Source organism: Epinephelus lanceolatus, chromosome 21, assembly GCF_041903045.1.
Source record: "Epinephelus lanceolatus isolate andai-2023 chromosome 21, ASM4190304v1, whole genome shotgun sequence".
Classification (NCBI taxonomy): Eukaryota; Metazoa; Chordata; class Actinopteri; order Perciformes; family Serranidae; genus Epinephelus; species Epinephelus lanceolatus.
Window position 1 is genome coordinate 14,310,910 of NC_135754.1, and position 19,998 is coordinate 14,330,907.

A 19,998-nucleotide genomic window follows, 5' to 3' on the forward strand; every position below is an offset into this window, starting at 1 on the left:
TCCTTAAATATGAAGAAAAGGGCCACTTGATGCTAAAAAGTGTTTGAAACAAGTTTATGATTTTAGGTAAAAGTAAAGTACATGAAAGGTTTTCTGGATTCATGGCAGGGTTAAGCAGATCAGCTGAGGGTTCAACGCCTGACAATGGTGCCTTGGCAATGGTGCCTTAGCAGTGTTCATATGGTGGGAAGCCAGTGAGGGATCATATCCATGTGGCTGTTCTGGAGATACCTAAGAGATGACTTTCAGTGTTGTATTTTTTTTAATTTACTATATTTGTAAGGGGCCATGTGTAATATTAAACATAAATGTTAACATTTAATTTATTGCACCAGAGTTAGCTTAAAGCTAATTTACAAAGCTTACATCTTATTGGCTTTCTCTCTGAATTTTTAAGGCTCTAGTTGTTTGGTTTTTCTCCGGCTTGCCCCCAACATGAAATACAATAGGACAAGGGGGAAGGGTCATTGCATTCAGAAATAGTGTGGCTACATTCACAGAAAGATTAATTTGTCAGGCATTTGTTGTATTGATTTACTTTCACTATTTTTTAACATGTGTATCTTTAAATTAAGATTTGGATCCATTGTTTTGCCTCGATATTTGAAATGAGTAACTATTCCAATGTTTTTACCCTTGATGAGAACATTAGAATGTGTACATTGTTTTAAGAGTTTTAAGACATGATAAAGTAAGCCATTGTATGGTGCTTTTCATGGCAGTTGTGTGCTTAACAGCTGCTATCTCAGCTGTTTTTACATGTGTGTATACAACAGTGTTATCAGCATACATTTGCAGTAATATCCCAAGACACTGTTGTGGAAGATCATTAACATATAGACTAAATAATAAGGGGCCTAACATCAAACCTTGAGGTATGCCAAATGCGCACTTTGTTACCGGACAGTGCATTATCAAGTTAGACACACTTGGAGCACCTGTTCAGAGGCAGGTTGGATGAGGACAAAGACAGTATGAGCCTCACATTTTCTGTCATCTTATTTTGTTCTCTCTTCACCCTCTTTTTTATTCTTTTTTTGACATTCTCATCTTTTCCCTCTCTTGGTCCCAAGTGTGCTGTGTGAATATCAGATAACAATGCCGGAGAAATTAATCCAATGAGACTTAACCCACACAGAGGGGGAGGAGGGGAGAGGTCGCGTGCATAGAGTGAGAGAGAGAGAGAGAGAGAGAGAAGGAGAGAATTACTAACCATCAGAGAGATTCTGAGAGGGCATTCAGGGAAGGAGTATTGTTAGTCTGATCGCTAATGAGGTGTGTGTGTGTGTGTGTGTAATTAGTGACTGGGAGCCAATGAGTGCAGAATAAGAGAAGGTCTTCAGGACGGCTGGAGGACACATGGCAAGGAAGAGAACTGTCCTCTGGAGATGACAACGAAATGTGTTTGTGTGTGAAGGGGGGGGCACACTCAGGAAGTAAGTCATATTACAGTACTATATTAGACAATAAGAAGATGTCCCCTGGCTTTCCCCACTGTTGCCGCAAATCTCCAAAGAGTTCAGTACAACCTGATGTTGTTGCTTAGTCCATAATAGCTACTATATGTCATACAAAGCCCCTAAACTCAAAAGTATCTTCAATAACGATGGTGTCTTTCTTGGGTTTAAAAGCACTTTTGTGATGCGAGGAAGAGATGCTCGATACTTCCCCTCACAATGTCTAATTGGACTAAATGTAAGCAAATGCACTGCTACCAAAGTTACAATAAGATAAGATGGAACTCTAATTATCTACTTTTCTGACGGGGAAACAGGGCTTGACAAATAGCATCCAAACACAAAAAACATGCACAAATCAAATAGGGATTATACAGTACAGAGTTTGCACTCACATCCAGTCATTTGTAATAAGATGGTTTATGAGAAGCTGGGAACATTCTCACAATGTGCTGCAGTTAAAGAGATTCACTGGCATCTGGGAGAGGCTAGAAATTAAAGAAACAAAGTCAGATAATGTAGGACTATCTGCTCAACTTGTAAATCTCTATATTGTACAAGACTTAGAGGATGAAGACTGGTTGGTTTGGCAAACGCACATCTAGTTGACTTCCAAACCTCCGATAAAGAGCAGCACATTATACTTTTCTGAGCTTTTTGAGGGACTCTAGCCCAAACTGAGAAGTGGCTACTTCCTGGAGGCATTACGCATCAATGCAGACCTGGTAGGTATTGATCTCGGCCCACCCCTATGGTGCCTGTATGAAACCAAAATTACAGAAAGGCTATTGGTAACTTCAGGGTTTGCAACAACAAATTCTCCACGTTCAGGATAGACATCTGAGGATCTGCAACCTTTGTAATGACAACCGTCTCGGACACAGGCCAGAAAACTACTGAAAGAATCCATCTATGTCTAAATGAATTCCAATAAGCCAAAATTTGTATTTTTTGTTTGTATTCTATGCAGTGTAAGCATGTTCTTGAGTCAGTTAAGTCTGGCACATATTCGTATTTACCTAAACACCTGAAATTATAACAATGATGTCCATAGACTTAAACACTTCAATGGTAACACACACACACAAGAACACCCACACACACACACACACACACACACACAGGCAGAGGAGGTTTGTCACTGTCAGTCCAGGTGGTGTATGGGACCATGTGGTTTCAGGGAGGTCTATAACATTACTCTCTCTGTCATAGGTGGGATCATCAGACAGGTGTGTGCTAGGCCTGCCTTTCCCCTCCCCCGCTCGCTCTCACACAAACAACCACCCCTCCCCCGCTTTGGTCGGCCTCCTTCACCTGATGGCCTGGGTGCTGAGTCTGAGGAGATTGTGTGTGTGTGTGTGTGTGTGTGTGTGTGTCTTGGCTGTTCCACTCACAATGAAGAGAGAGGGTCTGTCAGTGGCCACCTGTTGGCCAGCTGTCAGGGTCCCATTTCAGAGTCGTCCTTCCATGCAGACACAACAGTGGCCCTTTTTACACAAAGATCCCACAATATTGCCACAATCATTTTGCTTTTTTATACAGAACCAAACAACACTGGCATGACACTGTGTGGTGTGATTTTAGACAGCATGGAGGGAAGCGCTTTCTAAACAATAAGAAAGGCATGACATGGCCATTACAATCATTTACCTTCTCTGTTACAGATCTCATTATCTCCCCCATTTATGGCTACTGTTCTTCCTCCTTGAGTTGGCCGCTAACTGCTGCTAGCTGTTTTTTAAATCCTCCGGTAGTCTGTTGCACGGAAATCTCATCTCATTCTGCTTTGTTACTACCTCTGGGAGGTGGAATAATGGCCATTCTCACCTTAAACAGGCTCTGTAAAAGGTTCTTGCAGCTACATCTATCCATCTACCTATCAAAACCACTCTGCTTTACTCTATGCCCGCCATTGACGTGGGAAACCTGACTTTAATTTTCTCTCGAAAAAACAAGCATCCATTAAAAGATGAGATGAGGTGAGGAGGAGATGAAGGAAGAGGGGGGAGAACGGTGGAGTATCTACGGAGTATCTAAGTGTGTCTCATTTGAAGCTGATCAATGGCTTGCAGATACCATCCTCTTCATGTCACATTACCATCTCTATAGGAGCTGTGATGGAGAGTTGGGGGGTGCAGCGGGGATGTGGTGGGGGGGGGGGGGGACTGGAAAAACCAAATGATGAATGAGTGATGGAAATGGGAAGGCATGACATGGACAGGAGGAGGAGGACATGACAGGATGGAGGTGGATTGGAGAAGGGACAAGTGTGTGTGTGTGTGTGTGTGTGTGTGTGTGTGTGTGTGTGTGTGTGTGGAGGGGGTGGAAGGTGGGAAGAGAGGGGAGAGATAATTTCCTCTGAGGAGTGTGCAGGGGATGGGGGTGGCTTTGAGAAGGGGGAGGGGGTCTAATGGCTTTGGGTGCTGCCTCTATTAGGCCAGGCACCCACTAGATGACAGAATAAGAAGTCCTGAGATGATTTGTCAGGATCTGTATGTTAGCAGGGTCATTAATTTGTCACTATTAGCTGCTCCGCCAGATTTTATACTGACATAAAAGAGGAGGGGGACAGAGAATATTAGATTATATGTGTAATCTATGACACATAGATCTTGCCTAAAGCTGCTATGGTTGATATTTCTATTAGAACAATGTATCAAATGATAATGTGAGAACAAAAGGGTGGCTCAAAGTGGCAAAACCACAGAAAATAATTGCCTGGCTCTGCAGTTCCTTTCAACTCTACAGTTTTTTTGTTTCTTTAAGATGCTTGTTTGGTTTTTTGGCCTGCAACTTAACTGTTTTGGTTCTTTCTCATCGCTTGTAATGTTGATTTTGGCCACAGCAGACAGCTGCTTTCAGCACACAAAAAATCCCAAAAAATCTACTATATACACTAAATGCCATACCATACCTTCATACCTTCTTGACATATTTGACTGGGGTATATGCTTTATGGCAGTATTTGTGTAGGGAGTTGTGATGAGTGGCGAGCTTGCTACATTCCACGGCCTGTTTTTGCATTTTTTAGACTCAAAATTCACAAAATTTCAGGAAGGGAAATATTCTTACACCTATTCTCCCTTTCATCCCACTCGACTAGCTTAATTGCTTTATTGACCCATTGTGACCCATCACACTTCAAACAAAAAAACCCCACACCAAAACCATCTTGGGTATTTTTTCCACTGTTTCAACAATCACCCACTCTGGCTTAGTCTAAATAAATCTTTGATTCAGAGTTGGATGTGAAAATATTCAGTATTTCCCTGCTTTCTCTCCCTGTCGTTGCTGGCCAGCTTTTTACTCATCCTATAACGTTATCCCCACCACTTACAGTCAAGATCTTTCTCAGCTCAGCTGCCTGTTCCACCAGTGCAGACTGACCTCTGGTGGTATGTGCTGTGTACTACAATACATTGTCTCAATACAGCATCTCTGTATCAGCTTAGTAGATAGAGTATTTTGTATTTGGGAGGATATTAATAATCATCACATTGGGATTTCTAAATACCCTGGTTTACTGTAATATCTGTGTTGCCAACTTGGTGACTTTTATGCTATATTTAGTGACTTTAAAGACTCAACAAATCTATTTCTAAAAGTGAGAGACCATTAGAGAAAAAGAGAGAAATGCATTGTAATTCATTCCCATGTGTGCTATACGCAGAGTAATTGCAGTCCACAGCTCATCCACCATTAGCCCTGGGTTTTCCCTTCTTGCTCCTCTTGCGTCATGCAGTAGGTGTAGGACAGGCAGGAGGAGAGGAGACCTTCGCCGTGGGAGTTCAGGTGTAGTGAGTTTCTATGGTCACACTGACGCCCTCACTCTCTGGATAGGAAGCTTGAGAATATGGTACTCTGTAGTACAAGCCCCAGAGCTCCCATGTCATACAAACAAAAGGATTTTCCTATTGAATCTAATTCAGCAAAGAGCTAGTGCTAGCTACTTTCACACACAGTCAGAAACTAGCTGGTGAACATAGTGGAGCATTTAGTGGCTAAAGAGACGGATATTTCCCTCAGGAGATGGTGGAGAACAAAAACAGAGCAATAACAGAGTGAACATTGGACCCACATTCACTAAGTCGTCACAAACACAACTCCAAATAAATGCTAAAAGTTTGTCATATTAACTTAGAAGGTCAATGCTGGTTTGCAAACGTATCATAAAAGTCACTATTACGTCAAAATCTATGACATTCATACACAGTGTGGGTAATGCTAGTCAGTCAGTTTATATAGTGCCACACTAATTCAACTTATATCTAATTTTACATTCCAACTACATGGGGTATGGTAATTCTGTTGTTTCACTGTAGTTTGCATAAAGTTTCTGATAAACTTGAAACAGACAGGGCTGTTACAGCAGAGAGGATTGATACCACTGTCATGTTAATGTGCTAATGAGGCTACAGCTATCTTAGCTTAGCAAAAAGATTGGAAGCAAGGGGAAACAGTGAGTAGGGATCTGTCCAAAGGTAACAAAACCCACTGACAAACATTTATAAATGCACTTATTAACCCCTTATGTCACTTTTTAGTACATAAGCAGTAATGTAAAAGCTCTTATCAAAGTCTCAAAAAGAAAGTGAATAAGTACATTTCCCAAAATGTTGAACTATTCCTTTAAAAAAAAATCCCATAGGTTCTCTTCTTGATTCGTCATCTTGTTCAGTGAAATCTCAGCGATATAGGCTATACACTGTTCAGCACACACGAATGACAAGACTTGATAAAAAAGGTCACTGCAAGACAGAAATCCCCTCTGCCCTCAAATAACCTGATGATCAAAATGTCAGATGGTTTGACAATCAATAAAGCTGGCTAGCCATGGCAAAAGTCTCCATCCCTTTCTCTCTGTCTGTGTGGAGAAAGAAAAGGAAACACTGCATCATTGTGGCAATGTTTTTTTATTAACATATTTTGAACGTGTGACCTCTGACCTCCCTGTATTAAAGGAAGGGGGCAAGCATGACCTTTACAGAGATCGTTACAAAATTAGAAATCAACTTAATGCAGCATCTGTTGTATTCTGTACGCAGATCAGTGTTGTCTGTGTTTGTGCTCTCAGAGCTGCTCTCCAGCACAAGTACACACTTATTTAGACTCAATTACAGACAGGACTTAATGAATGCTGGAGCAATCATATGTGTGTGCGAGTGTGTGTGTGTGTGTGTGTGTGTGTGCACTCAAAGAGAAAGCAAGAGAAGGGACAGAATGAACAGCGGTGCAGCACACTGGGAGCACCAACAAGAGTTCTGCACGCTAATAAAGCCCCTGCTTGAATTAATGACATTTAAATCCCAAAGAACAACACAGCAATGTCACAGAAACTTTATACCCTCAGCAGCAGTCACATTGTGTCCTGGTACCAGGTTCAACCCGGGAGTTATTGGTCTTACGTTGCCATCTAGTGGGCAATTACAGAACACAATAAACCTTTCTTTTCTCATGTCTTTGAACTGAATCCTCAGGTCATATGAGAAATGAAGAGGCAGATTGATGCTCTCTGTTATATTCCTCTGGTTCTTATTCTGCATGTTCAATCTTGGTGCGAATATCCACAGTATCTTACAAACGCTACAGCAGAGTTAAGTATAAATTCAGATATAACAAAAGAGAATGAAAAGGATAGAAAAATTTGCAGCCAGTGGCATAAGGCAGTTACAATGGGCCCCAATGCACGCTATTATGACGAGCCCTGAAGCACGCTAGAACTGGTTATGCACCTAAACTAGCTATTGTCTTATCGTCACATTATTAAATAGAGACTTGATGTTGGCTAACACCAACATACACATTCCCCAGAAATCATCATCGCATATATGACAAAAATACCAACAGAAATAAGGGATTATTCATTTAATTGTATGTTTAATGCTCAGTAGTCCGTGTCCTAAGTTAGTAGTTGTTATGTGTTTGTTGCCTTTATTTTGTTATGCCGGTGAACCAAGAAGTGCTTTTATTTTGGAGAGACTGTAGACAGAAAAAGATGGAAACTGACGAAAGGTACACAGTGCAGTAACGTTAGTAAGACGGAGATTTAAAAAAAACCCACACACACAGAAAATATACAAATGGGGTGAGTTTAACTGTGTTTAGCATCAGTCAAGAGGGCAACAAAGTATTTTCTGCATTTCTTTGTGTCTAATTGTCAAATCCTTTTGAGTTTTGGTATATTGCTAACTTCATGAGCTAAGTTTAATGCATTGATATGTCTTTTGTTTTACTTAGTTTCTGTTCAGCTTTTTAATTGAGAACGGAATAAACTGCCTTCAACCATCAGTCCAGACTTGTTTTATTTGGACTGGGACGCTACGATTTATTTATAGTTCATAGAGAGTAGGCATATGTTTTATAACATATAACATGACTGAGATGGGTTTGCCTTTCCAAAGGCACACATAGCGAACAGCAAATGCAGTTTTTCCTTGAACACAGGCACATTTCTAAGGTAGCAATCTACTCACAAGGGCTTTTGTATCTACCCAACATATAGTCGAAGAGTCCACTCTCTCTATGGGCCACCTCACTCATGGGCCCCAAGACAACCACCCTGCCTGCACTGTCCATACATATGCCACTGTTTGCAGCCACTATTCTCTACTAGGCATGAAAGTACCTTCTTTTAAAAGTAAGGCAGGAAACAATGCCTCTCAGTGACACACTGTTGATGCAAATCACAAGTTATGCCTTGGCCTGTTCATTCACTAAAACCTCACAGAAATGAACAAGATTTGCTAATTTCACAATTAAAGCAAAAGTCACACATTTAGCTACTGACCTCTGAGAACATAGCACTGGTTTCAGTGTAACATGGCAGAGAGTTTAAAGAAAACCCTGAGATAGTTTGAAGGTGAGTGTCAACAACAGTTGGTCTCTTTCTTGAAAAGGACACACGTACACAGCTTTTCTGTAATGAAACTAGCTGCTGCCTGAAGGCCTAGCCTAGGCCTGTGGTGGCTAGTCTTTGTTGTTATTTGCGTAAGGAAGCCATTTAAACATGCAGTGTCATTATCAGGACTCACCTGTGGATGTAAATATCTTGTCCAGCAGCCTTGTGAGCGGTGTCAGCTGTCAGTCGCAGTCAGAAAGTTGCTCTTCACATATTATTACTATGGCGTCCTGAAGGTGCTGTCAACTTGATGCACGTGCGCTTTGCTATGGCACAAGCACGTGCGTAATAGCGTTTTTTTCGAATCGCGCGCGTGCTTGAGCGCGTCCGAAAGTCGTCCTGCCCAACTGCATATAAATGCTCAATCTGCTGTTATCAAGTGTGGATTTTGATGCGCCTGTATTCACGCTGTTACGGTACTGCTATTTTACATCAGAATGATTCTGAGTTCACAGTTGTTTTACGACAGTTTAAAAATTATGTATGAACACTTGAACATTCCTGGGTTTTTTGGGTTTTTTTTCAAAACATTTTTAAAAACTTTTTTAACTGTAATAAGATTTAAATGGAATATTAAAGCTCCAGTGTGTAGGATATAGGAGTATTTATTACTTTTTCATCACCTTAGAATGAGACATAAACCCGGAACTGCGTTAGCATTTTAGCACTCCTGGTTCCCTCGTCTCAAAGTCAGTAGGTTTTTTGAACAGGTTTTTGGTTAGATAATGCCTGTGGTTGACAAAAGCTAAACGACTGTCAAATTTTGTTCTGTTACGGGTGTGAATTCTGAAGCTAACAAGTAGCGAAATGAGACTACAGAGCGTAATCAATCACACATGAAAACCTCATTGTGGTGGCAATGTTGATGTCATGCGCCCGTGGTGTAGTTCGTTTACAGCCTAACGTCAGCTTCTTACTTCTGGTGACTGCATTTACACTTTAAAAATCGTAACAGTGGTGTTCATTTGTGACGATTATTTTGCTGAACAAAATATGCAAGTACCACAGAGCTTTTTTCTGAAACAATCCAGCGTGAAAATCCCACAGGCTTTTTGATGAGGGAACCAGGGCGATGCTAACTTCTATATTGGCCTACAAATCCACGTCATCCTTGAAGCACTCTATGTCTACATACAGAGCTGGTCCTCTTCCACGGAGTCCGCCATGTTGTTCTACAGTAGCCCAGAGCGGACAAACCAAACACTGGCTCGAGATAGGACCATTTGTGTTTTCACGTTAGCCACTGTAGTTCTACACACTTGGGAGAAATTTTAGTTCTGCAACCTCACAGCTAGATACTACTAAACACTACACACTAGACCTTTACCTAGTCTGTATAAAAAATATTATCTTAACTATATTTAACATAAATCTTTAGCCTGTGCTTTTTACCTTATTGTCAAATCATGTCTCTGCTCCTCAGTGAACTCGTCTGTGTGTTTGAGCTTGGACTGTAACAGCAGTTACAAAAGTTTACCAGTTTCCTTGCATGGTTCCAACACGGCAGATAACAGTGGCCCCTCAAAGCAACCCAACAGGCTCCAGTAGTGCAATTGTTCAGCGTGCAGCAGGCTAGATAGCATTCAGCTGACTTATGCTGAGGTTGTAATTTCAAGCCTCACCTAGAGCAGAGTAGTTTATCTTTCTGGACGTATCCTCAGTGAGCAGGCACCACATGGACATTTAAAAATAATGAGCTGAACTCCTGCTGAACCGTCTTGTTTTGTTTATTGTCAGGTAGCTAAAACGCCACCACAATGAATAAAAACACAACTTCACCTCAATAACAGCTATTCACAATGGAGCAGATTAACATACAAGTGCGTTCTTTACAGATGTAACACTGGGCGAATATAAAAAAAACAATCCATTGATGACTGAAGTGCTTTAAAGGCTGTGTTGGAAACTAATGTTTCCAGTGTGGTAAAAAAACAAAAAACAAAGTGGCATTTCAGCCACTAAATACTGAAGTAAGACCATATATATTATATGAGTGTGTCAGATTGTGTGATGCAGTTTCTACAGCGATTGAGGAACAAGATCCAAAACGTCAGAAACTACTGACACAAACTCATACATGGCACAAAAAGACATCCCGTGGTTTTGTGTCAATAAGGCACATTTTACAGTCTCATTTATTGGCGAGTTTGAACTCTAAAGACATCCAGTAAAAAAGTACAAAACAAACATCCTCCGCTCAGCCACTGCAGCTTCTTCAGGTTGTACTGTTCCTTTTGGCCACTGAGCGGCACTGTTAAGTTACCACACAGGAGAGGTAAATCATTTGGCAGGAACAATTGTCTATGTAACTCGCCTCCAGTGTGACTGCTCATTGATTAGCCCAGCTAGAGATCAGTCACACACAAAATAATGGTTAGTCCTTTTCAGTCAGCTTTACATTGATAGTTGGGTTCCCATGCGTGTGAAAATTTTTAAATGCCTGAAGGCTCACATGCTCAGCCTTTACTCTTAATGGGTCTGTTGAACTTTTCCAAACAGTGAAACAAATACATCCACATGAAATCCTGAAATTCTGGTCATTATTCCAGGAAAATGTCACAAGCTGCTCCATAGCCAACATTAATGACCAGTTCAGCCTCAGTGCACATCCAGAAACAGTCGAGGTGACATTTATTTCAGGGGCTGATGTTCAGAGGAGGTGTGCGTTCAGGTCGTACTTCTCACAGAATTTGTCCGTGATCGGGATGCAGGTGAGGTACTCGCACCAGTCGCACTTCACCGGGTAGACGTAGAAGAGGACGGCCAGGGCGGAGAGCAGACCTAGGAAGACCAGCAGGAAGACGCAGATCTGGATACGCTTCCGGTACATGTCGGATTGGCCAAAGCTGGGGAGGAAAAACCTGCGTTACTCATCTCATAATGGAGGGCAAGTCACATAGAATATACCAGATTAACTTTATTCAGTCTCTCAAGGATTTTGCCAGCTGTTTCTGGGATTGTTGCAGCTTGCCTTTCACAGCAGGTATTCTAAAAAAAAAACTGCGATGCATGTTGCAATAGTTAAGGCCTTTTTTGTGTGAGCAAGTTAAAATTGCAAAAATAGTAGCAAAGCTGTTTCTGATTCAGATCCCACTGTTATGAGTAGTCAGTGTTTCCCACAGAATTAGAAACTGTTTGTGATAGTGGTGGTGGGGTGGTAGCGCTTAAGGACTGTCTGAACTGACCACTTTCATTACCTCATTAGCACAAGCTAACACAGCAGCAGTGGTTAACATCCAACAGTGAGCCGTTAAACGGTCTGAACACACTCACACCGACATCCAAACAGCCAAACTCTGATATTTAACCTGTTAATAACCATGAACCAAGTGATGCTAACAGTTAGCCATGTCACTGTGCGTGTGACTCTGTTTCAGGCACAGCAGCAACATGATAAACTTAAGGGGAGAGCAGGGCAAGGAGGGGCTGAATGTATTAATACGCTGCATGCAGCTTTACACCGCAAAGCTTCAGTGCTGGGCTACACCTGGGGGACATTGAGATCACACTGTCTTGGTGGCCAGTTATTCCACTGAGAACAAGCACTGAGACAGTGAAATGCAGTCTTAGTGAAGAAAGTTTTGGGCTCGTCCGGGATTTGAACCCGGGACCACTCGCACCCGAAGCGAGAATCATACCCCTAGACCAACGAGCCACATGCAACAATGCAAAAACTGTGATATAGGATTGTACATATTGCAGAAAATCTGCCTTTCCAATACTTTAAGTATAATGTCAGACACATGCACACACATGATTTTCATGTTCATCCTGGAGAGTTGACCTTTAGAGTGCCAGGCTTTATCCACTGACTTGGACTGGAATAACTTAGACATTGCTCTCAGATGGGGGTCACCACAGCATCAATATTGCTAATGAATTATTGTATGTTTGCACTGATTAAACCTGATGTAGATTTTTCCCATTTTCACTGTTTTCCTTTACAGGAAATAAATTGTGTTGATTATTCTAACATTAGACACCCCTTTCAGCAATATAAGTTCATCATAAATAAAGTTTGTTATGCTGAGTTTTTCGGCTTATTGGCCTACTTGCCAAGAGTTATATGAGGATATTAATGCTATCCTCATATATGATCATAAAATACGAAGCTGCAGCCAGGATATAGTTCGCTGAGCTGAGTATAAAGCCTGGAGGAAGCATAAAACACCTCATCCAAGGGGTAGAAAAGTTTGAGCTTTAAAGGTACCGGCAGACAGATTTTTCTTTCTTCAGACTGAACCAGCCTCTTGTTTCCACTCTAAATACTACACCAACCAGCAGCCTGCTCTAGTTCATACCATACAGATGTGAGAGCGGCACTGATCTCTCTCTCTCTCTATGTTTTAGGGACACACATCTCTGTCTTCACCTACCTGATGTATGGCAGGAAGGCAAAGGACAGGAAGAATCCTGACACAAAACCGCAGACGTGGGCAAAGTTGTCAATCCACGGAAGTAAACCAAAGGAGAAGAAGAAAACCGAGATGGCCAGCAGCTTGGCGAAAGCCCGCCAGGGTCGCTCGAGGATCTGCCAGCTCTGAAACAGCTCCACGAACAGACAGGCCAGGATGCCAAACTGGCTGCCTGCAGGGCCCACCTGAGATAGAGTTCACTGGTCAATTAAGAAATTTAACTTGTAGCATCTTTTATACAGCTGTATGTGAGGGTGAAACTGTACCTCTGCTCTGTAAGGCAGGAAGATGGCTGAGGCCAAGTTGCCAGTGATGCCGCTGAGCATGTAGATGATGGAGATTCTCAGCCAGCCAGCCAGCTTCTCTAAGTCCCTCAGCACCGTCATCTGGAAGAACACTGACACCAGGCAGTGCAGGATCCTACAGACACAAACAGGACAGACCAAATCCACCTGGTGTCTTATAATTTATCACTAATACAGCACTTCTAGTTTCACATAAAACATCACTCTTAGTGCTGCTGGGGCCTATCATCAGATGAATGTAAAAAAAGAAGAGTTCAGTCACCCAGCATGAAGAAAGAGAGACAGCCAGAGTCGAGAGAACTGGTCTGGGATCTCCGGGTTGAGGAAAGGCAGCAAACCACACACGTCATCCATACAAGCCACCTGGAAGAGAGAGAGGCAGTCAGTCAGCCTGAAGATCCACTGCCACCCTGTGGAGGAAAATGAGAGTGTTGAATTCAGTCCAAAATCCTTTCATTTCCCAGCCAACAACAGTTGCTCCAGTGGCGCAATCGGTCAGCGCGCGGTACTTATAAGACAGTCACCTGCAGAGCAATGCCGAGGTTGTGAGTTCGAGCCTCACCTGGAGCAGCGAAGTTTTAAATTCAAAAGTCTGAGGGCATCTCAGATACATTCTGAAATACTGATTAGGGCATAAAAAGCCTTCACCATTAGCAAATATAGCAGCTGTTGTGTCAAGTAGGTGAATCATAAGCAGACTGTTCTGTGTGTCCTACCTGTGAGCAGAGAGTAGCCTCCTCGTGGAAGTAGCCATGCATGAAATCACAGTATTCTCTGGAAGTGATCTCACATCTACAACATAAAACACCTCGTTGAATTAATCAGCTCACACTCCAAAAAAAAAACAACAAAATGTCAGGATTGTAAAACGAGATAAATACATCTTTGTTTTTGTGTTAAATTAATGTGATAAAGTGTTCCAGTATCAATCCTGGTCACATAGACACTGTCTGTTGGTCCTGCAATTATATCATTTCTTTAATCATGCAGAAAAAAAAATCTACACTAGCTCTGTACGAGTCTACTCCTGTGGTGTTCAATGACGTCGACTCTCACCGTCCTTTGGTTCCAATGCAGCAGGGCCGGCCTGTGATGGTGCAGTCTATGTGGGGGAGGTTGGTGTGATTCCCAGAGTTGTACCGTGTACAAACCTACAGATCATAAGCGACGAAACATTACATCAAGCTATTTAGTCGTTATATTCAAGGTGAAAGTGCTGCATTCAGTCGGCCCTTTTTTATGTTTAAGACAATGGCTAACAAGGAAAGGATAAACCTAAGAAGTAAATGTACTCACTGGCCACTTGGTGATGTCATCAGGCCACTCGTGAGGCGAAACTGAGGCCGGCTCTAGACAGATTCTACAAAACCAAGAGCAAAACTTAAAAAATAACCAGGTGAACACTCGTCTACTGTAAGAGCGACTAAGCCCCAGGAGTGCTTACCTGGGGTCCTGATGGCAGACTGCACCATGCTGGCGGAGTGTACCATTCAGAGTGGGAGCGCTGGGGTGCTGAGGCCACTTCACCCACACTGCCAGGGTGCTCTGCAGTAGAAGACAGACAGAGGGAGAGAAATCATCAACATTTTTCTATTAATCAATCTTTGTTTGTGCAGTGGTGAGTGCAACTAAATGGTGAAACAGGAGATGCCTAAAGGTGTCCCATGTAACGCTTCTGTTCAATATATCTCGTTTTAACATCCTATATCATCCCATACACAGACGGCGGGGTTGCTTTCACTGACCGAACACTCCTCCTGTAGAGTCTGCAGGCAGCCGGAGCGATCGTTCCTCACGCAGCAGCCTGACTCCCTCTCCCTCGCTCTCTTCTCCTGGATCAGTTTGTGGATCTCTTCGTCTTGGCGCATGCATGGGGAAAACTTGGCTCCCAGGTGAATCAGCGCCTCCTGCAGGACAGAGGTTAGGTTGGTGTGGTGAAGTTGTGGATCAAGAACGGTGGCTCCCAACCTTTCTTGTCTGAACTACCATCATAGCCAAATGTGTTCATGTGAAGTGATTTTAAAGTCGATGTTATTCAACACTCATTATATAAAAGGTGTTATTGTTAACAATAGTGTTTATATACAATTAAATAGACAGTTTGGTCAAGTTTTCATTGGTGCTACTAACACTTGGAGTGACAAAAGCTCAATCTTTCAACCATTTATTCATTACTTTTAGCTATTTCAACCACTATCACTGATCAAGCAATTTATATTAACCATTGTTTCTGCACCTTAAGCTACCTACTTTAACGGTTTATGCTACTTTTGATAACTATTTTTAACTGTTTATCTAGTTCATCAAGCATTGTCTATTTCAACCATGTATCCATTACTTTTAATTATTGTTTAGACTTGTCTGTTTGGTTGCTAATAAGTTACAGTTTTTTGCTTATGACTTTTTTTATTATTGTTTGTTTGGTTGTTTGTTTCCAAATTAGTTGAGCTACTCAATTTTCCATGTACTCCTGGAATTAAAGATCTAGACAACTAGACTTAACCCTTCTGCTCAACCATTTGTCAGAGCACATTTTGAGTCACTACATCTTAATGAAAAATGTTTTGAACTTAATTTCACCTAACTGAGCTATCGCTACTATTTGATATAGGTATGTTATGCTGTTAAAAATCCACTAGATGTCGCTGTGTCTTTAAATAATACGCCTTTTAAATGTGTTTCCTACAGGAAGTTAGTAACAAGAAAACTCATTCCAGACATGTGGGCTCTGTGTGTTGGATTTTCGTAGGTGGGCATATATCTTCAATATCTTATAGTTTCAGAGGTCTTACTGAACAGATTTAAGTGACTTATTACAAAAATTAAAAGTCCAGTAAAGGTCAAGTCATTTTTTAAAAACATGCTCTACCAATCTGTTCATTTGTCCTTTTATGGTGAAGGTAATGAAGCTAAGCTAATGTAATTAGAATTTACTATTTGCTAAAAAAAAAAAAAAAAAACTTTTTATTCATTTTTGTTTAATGATATATTTAATGTTATACATTATATATATGCTGAAAACAATTTGCAAGTATGATTTTTTTTTTACCGTCTAAAGCCATGGTCAACCAAACAGCTGATTGCCTGTTTATGGTAAAGATAGCAATGCTGAGATAATAAATTCACAATTTCAGCAAATAAAAAAAAAGATGAATATTCACTGTTGTTAATACCATACACTTAATGTTATTCCATTATATATTTGATGAAAAAAAATATTAGTAAGATTTTTCACCATATCTGAGATGTTTTCAAAGTACTGTAATGTTAAATATCGAGAATGAATCTGTGTAAATAACACTAGTACTGGTAATACTTATAATGCCATGGTAACCCATTGACACATGTTGGTATACTACATATTACAAGTATTATAACAAAACATGGGTTGTAATTTAAATTTTTCTTTCTGTTTTACACATAGCATGAAGTAATCTATCAACCGTTTGGTGTAGGCTTATATTTAAAAAACTATGGGGTCACATTGCAAAAATAGTAGCCATAATGAAATATGGTGTGTGGACATTAAAGGGTTAAAAACACTGGAGCGTTTCCCATGTTGACCCCCACAATCAAAGCTGAGTGAAGAAAAATCATAGAGATAAGATGGAAAATAAAACATACTTACTGAACTTGGACCGACCCAGAAGTTTTGTTGTTGCACAAACTTAACATTTTCATAAACTCCCTTGTTCCTCAAGACCTCAAAAAAGAAAAGGGAAAAGCAGTATTACTAACATTGCTCAATCATATGTTTTAACTGGAAGTTCACCCCAAATTCTTTAGCAAAAATATATCAATCTATTCATTATAACAGCCGTATAAAATGTACTTACAGAGTCAACAGTTTCATGTTGGGTGAAGCCCACAGGAGCAATGCCGTAGATGGTGACAGCCAGGATGGTGATGAGCAGATGGACACATGTGATCCAGTAGGTAAAGAAAGGCCTAGAGACGACAGACAAAAAATTCAGCCTCCATCATCTGGGACGTGGACAGTCATCCCCCACAGGAAACAGAATGGGCTGTCCTACCTGTGATCGTCCATGTCCTCAATCTGTCTTTTGACGAAGCTGTCGATGCGTTTGCGGTACGTCCGGTTTGTGAGACGACCCACCATGCCGAGCCCGTAGGGCCTCTTCTCTTTTGCAAACAGTTTCTTAACGGGAACCACAATCCTTTGTCCGCGCTGCTGATGGCTGTTGACACTTACTACTTCCTGTTTCAGACGCACCTTCGGTTGGACCAGAGAGCCGTCTTTTGCCTTCCGCCAGCCTCGCTCTAAGGGCCTGGATGGAGGGAAAGGAAAGTGAGAGAAAGCATGTTGGGCATGGTATTATAATACAGCACATAACATTATCAGGCAGTATGATGCAAAGGTTGGGAGCTTGTCCTGTCACGTCTCCCCTGCAGCATGTCAGAGGTTCATGTGTGCGTATAACAAACATAAACCCACAGCATGAGGTGACTCCTCTCCAGTTCATTCTTGTCCAGCGCACTTCCCGTGAGCTCGCTCTCATCCAAATGTTTGAGGTCGGCCTCTGATGGTGTCTCGAAGACTTCATCGGCATAGCTGGACAACTCGTCATGCAGGCCTTCCTACAAAGATGAAAACTAATTAAGTAGGAATTCAGGGTACAAGATTGTGCTTTAGGCCAACACATTATGGCTTGCAGTGTGTGTAAGTGTGTCCACTGCTCACTCTGGTGAAGAAGGAAGTATCGAGATCATCAGCGAAGTCCACGGTGTCGTCTTCAAAGAAACTAGGAGGCATGAAACTCCGTCTGCGAGATCGCCCGGCGGTGCTGTCCCCTAATGTGCGGCCCTAACAAGCAGAACAACACGCACAAACATCATCATCATCAGACAGAGGTGCAATGATGCCTAACAGTTTTTCTGGGGGAGTCTCCTACTGAACTTGTTACCTCCTTAGTCTGATGGTTGTGTGTCAGTAGATCAGCAGATAGCTGAGCATTCAGTGTGTGTATTACCATGGACCATCTGCTAGTGGGACCCGGTGACCCCCACACAACACACACTCGCAGATACTCTCACTCAACATTTATCCCTTCATATGGGCAAGTCTGTAGCCAGTGGACCACATACAGAGAGCCATGTCTACTGTACTGAATGAATACTGAATATAATGGATGTTGTTTTTCTAGGAATCTCTTCACAAAAACATAAGATAATGGAGATTAAACTGTGCGTGTGCATAACTCAGTGTTTTCTGACACTCCTGAGGCCTGACATAGGGGTACGCCACTTTCCATCCATGCAAAAGTTGTGATCTATTAAAACAAACTTGATGGGAGAATGTGTGCACCTGCAGGGAAAGTCTGAAACATTTTGGAGACACAGGAAATTGGTGATGCAGATGATGAGATGGTGAATTGAAGCCAGATTGTAGAAATTAATTGTGAGAAGAATCACTGTAAATTTAATGATGCCTGTCACATATATAAATGCACTTCATATCACCTGTTACTTATACATTCACTTTATCACAAACATTCAGTCCAGCCATTTTATGTGCTTGTGCTAGTGAGCCGTAACTTTCCATAAGCACCTTTGAGTTTTAAAAATCATTATAAGATTATGGTGGTGTCGCCTCACAGCAAGAGGGTTCCTGGTTTGAAGCCAGGGTGGGGGAGCCCCTCCGTGCGGAGTTTGCATGTTCTCCCTGTGTCAGCGTGGGTTTTCTCCGGGTACTCCGGCTTCCTCCCACAGTCCAAACAGTTGTTGTTAGTTAGTTGGTGACTCTAAATTGTCCGTAGGTGTGAATGTGAGTGTGAATGGTTGTCTGTCTCTATGTGTCAGCCCTGTGATAGTCTGGCAACCTGTCCAGGGTGTACCCTGCCTCTCGCCCAATGTCAGCTGCGATGAGGTGCTTTGCATTGAACATTTATAGTTGAATGTGGGCTTGTAGAGGGCGGAATATGAGGCTGATCCATGTGCGGACAATTCCAAGTTGATTTTGGATTTATAAAAATAAATTGTGTACGGTAACGTTTTTTTAAATCAGAGTCATTTTTGGCGCCGGCCACTTTGGACGTCTGCATGTACCCTTTTAGTAGGGATCCTACACACTGCCTCATAAATGAGACCCCTTGTCTTTTAAAGATTTGTTTCAAAACCTATTAAAAGTGTAGTATTGTTACTCTATTAGGCACTGGTTTTGTATTTTGCTCCTAGGAAATACCTCTTATCTTGTATATTTGTATTCCGTCACATATTTAATACCCTAATGTTATAAAATTGAGCCCAGTGAGTGACCCTGTAAATTGTAAAAATTGTGGTTACTGTACTTTGTGTTACTGTAATTCGAAACATTTTGTGGCACAAGAATATCCTTCGGGATAAATAAAGTTCTATTGAATTAAACTGAACTGAATTGAATTGAATTGAACTGAATATATCCTAAACTCAATCTCCTTTTCAGAGAAAAAGATAGTGATGTACTGCTGTTTGTCTGTAATGGAGGACAAATGCCTTTGTATAGCACAGTTACAGCTGGTCCAACTGTGCATTTACGTTTTGCAGAAATGACAAGTAATTTCAGAACAACAGGGGCTCGCAGTAGCTTTGAAGCACAGATTTTGCAAAGCACAGACTATCTGGAAACAAAACTAAAATCTACTGTACAAACAACAATAAAAAAAATAAACAAACACCTTCATCAGTGCTGCCGCAGCCTTGAGGCTCATGACTGCGACAGACTCCCGTTTGCGTCGTCGTGGCACCCGGTTGAGGGCGGAGCGGGAGCTGGAAAAGGAGCAAAGGGACGCAGTGCCGGGCGTGATGGGAGTTTGCGGGACACTAAAGCCGTCTACCTCTTCCACCATGCGGAAGGCACGACCCCGGGCCAGGGGGTCTACGATCTGCGCACACACATACAAACACACACACAGTATGTATGTGTT

General features: G+C 41.7%; 1 protein-coding gene and 2 non-coding genes across 12 annotated transcripts in view; 1 reads left to right on the forward strand and 2 right to left on the reverse strand.

Annotated features, from left to right (window-relative positions):
• Positions 1–10,064: 10,064 nt before the first annotated feature.
• Positions 10,065–19,998, reverse strand: part of rhbdf1b (rhomboid 5 homolog 1b (Drosophila)) — a 59,493-nt gene continuing 49,559 nt past the window's right edge. For 8 of the 10 annotated variants that reach the window (XM_033612029.2, XM_033612030.2, XM_033612025.2 and 5 more), the window contains 15 exons: positions 19,750–19,956; positions 17,778–17,900; positions 17,532–17,674; positions 17,110–17,364; positions 16,912–17,023; positions 16,704–16,778; positions 14,821–14,982; positions 14,520–14,620; positions 14,372–14,435; positions 14,132–14,226; positions 13,792–13,867; positions 13,338–13,438; positions 13,037–13,190; positions 12,732–12,955; positions 10,065–11,201 (listed from right to left, as the gene is read on the reverse strand). In XM_033612029.2, coding sequence (XP_033467920.2) covers positions 11,006–11,201; positions 12,732–12,955; positions 13,037–13,190; positions 13,338–13,438; positions 13,792–13,867; positions 14,132–14,226; positions 14,372–14,435; positions 14,520–14,620; positions 14,821–14,982; positions 16,704–16,778; positions 16,912–17,023; positions 17,110–17,364; positions 17,532–17,674; positions 17,778–17,900; positions 19,750–19,956 — 2,088 coding nt within the window. In that variant the 3' untranslated portion in view covers positions 10,065–11,005. Of the gene's footprint in view, positions 11,202–12,731; positions 12,956–13,036; positions 13,191–13,337; positions 13,486–13,791; positions 13,868–14,131; positions 14,227–14,371; positions 14,436–14,519; positions 14,621–14,820; positions 14,983–16,703; positions 16,779–16,911; positions 17,024–17,109; positions 17,365–17,531; positions 17,675–17,777; positions 17,901–19,749; positions 19,957–19,998 lie in introns of those variants that run through there. The other 2 variants (XM_078163273.1, XM_078163276.1) reach the window with 2 other exon arrangements.
• Positions 11,939–12,010, reverse strand: trnap-cgg (transfer RNA proline (anticodon CGG)). The gene has a single exon. It is a non-coding gene; the product is annotated as a tRNA-Pro (tRNA).
• Positions 13,552–13,645, forward strand: trnai-uau (transfer RNA isoleucine (anticodon UAU)). Its single transcript has 2 exons — positions 13,552–13,589; positions 13,610–13,645. It is a non-coding gene; the product is annotated as a tRNA-Ile (tRNA).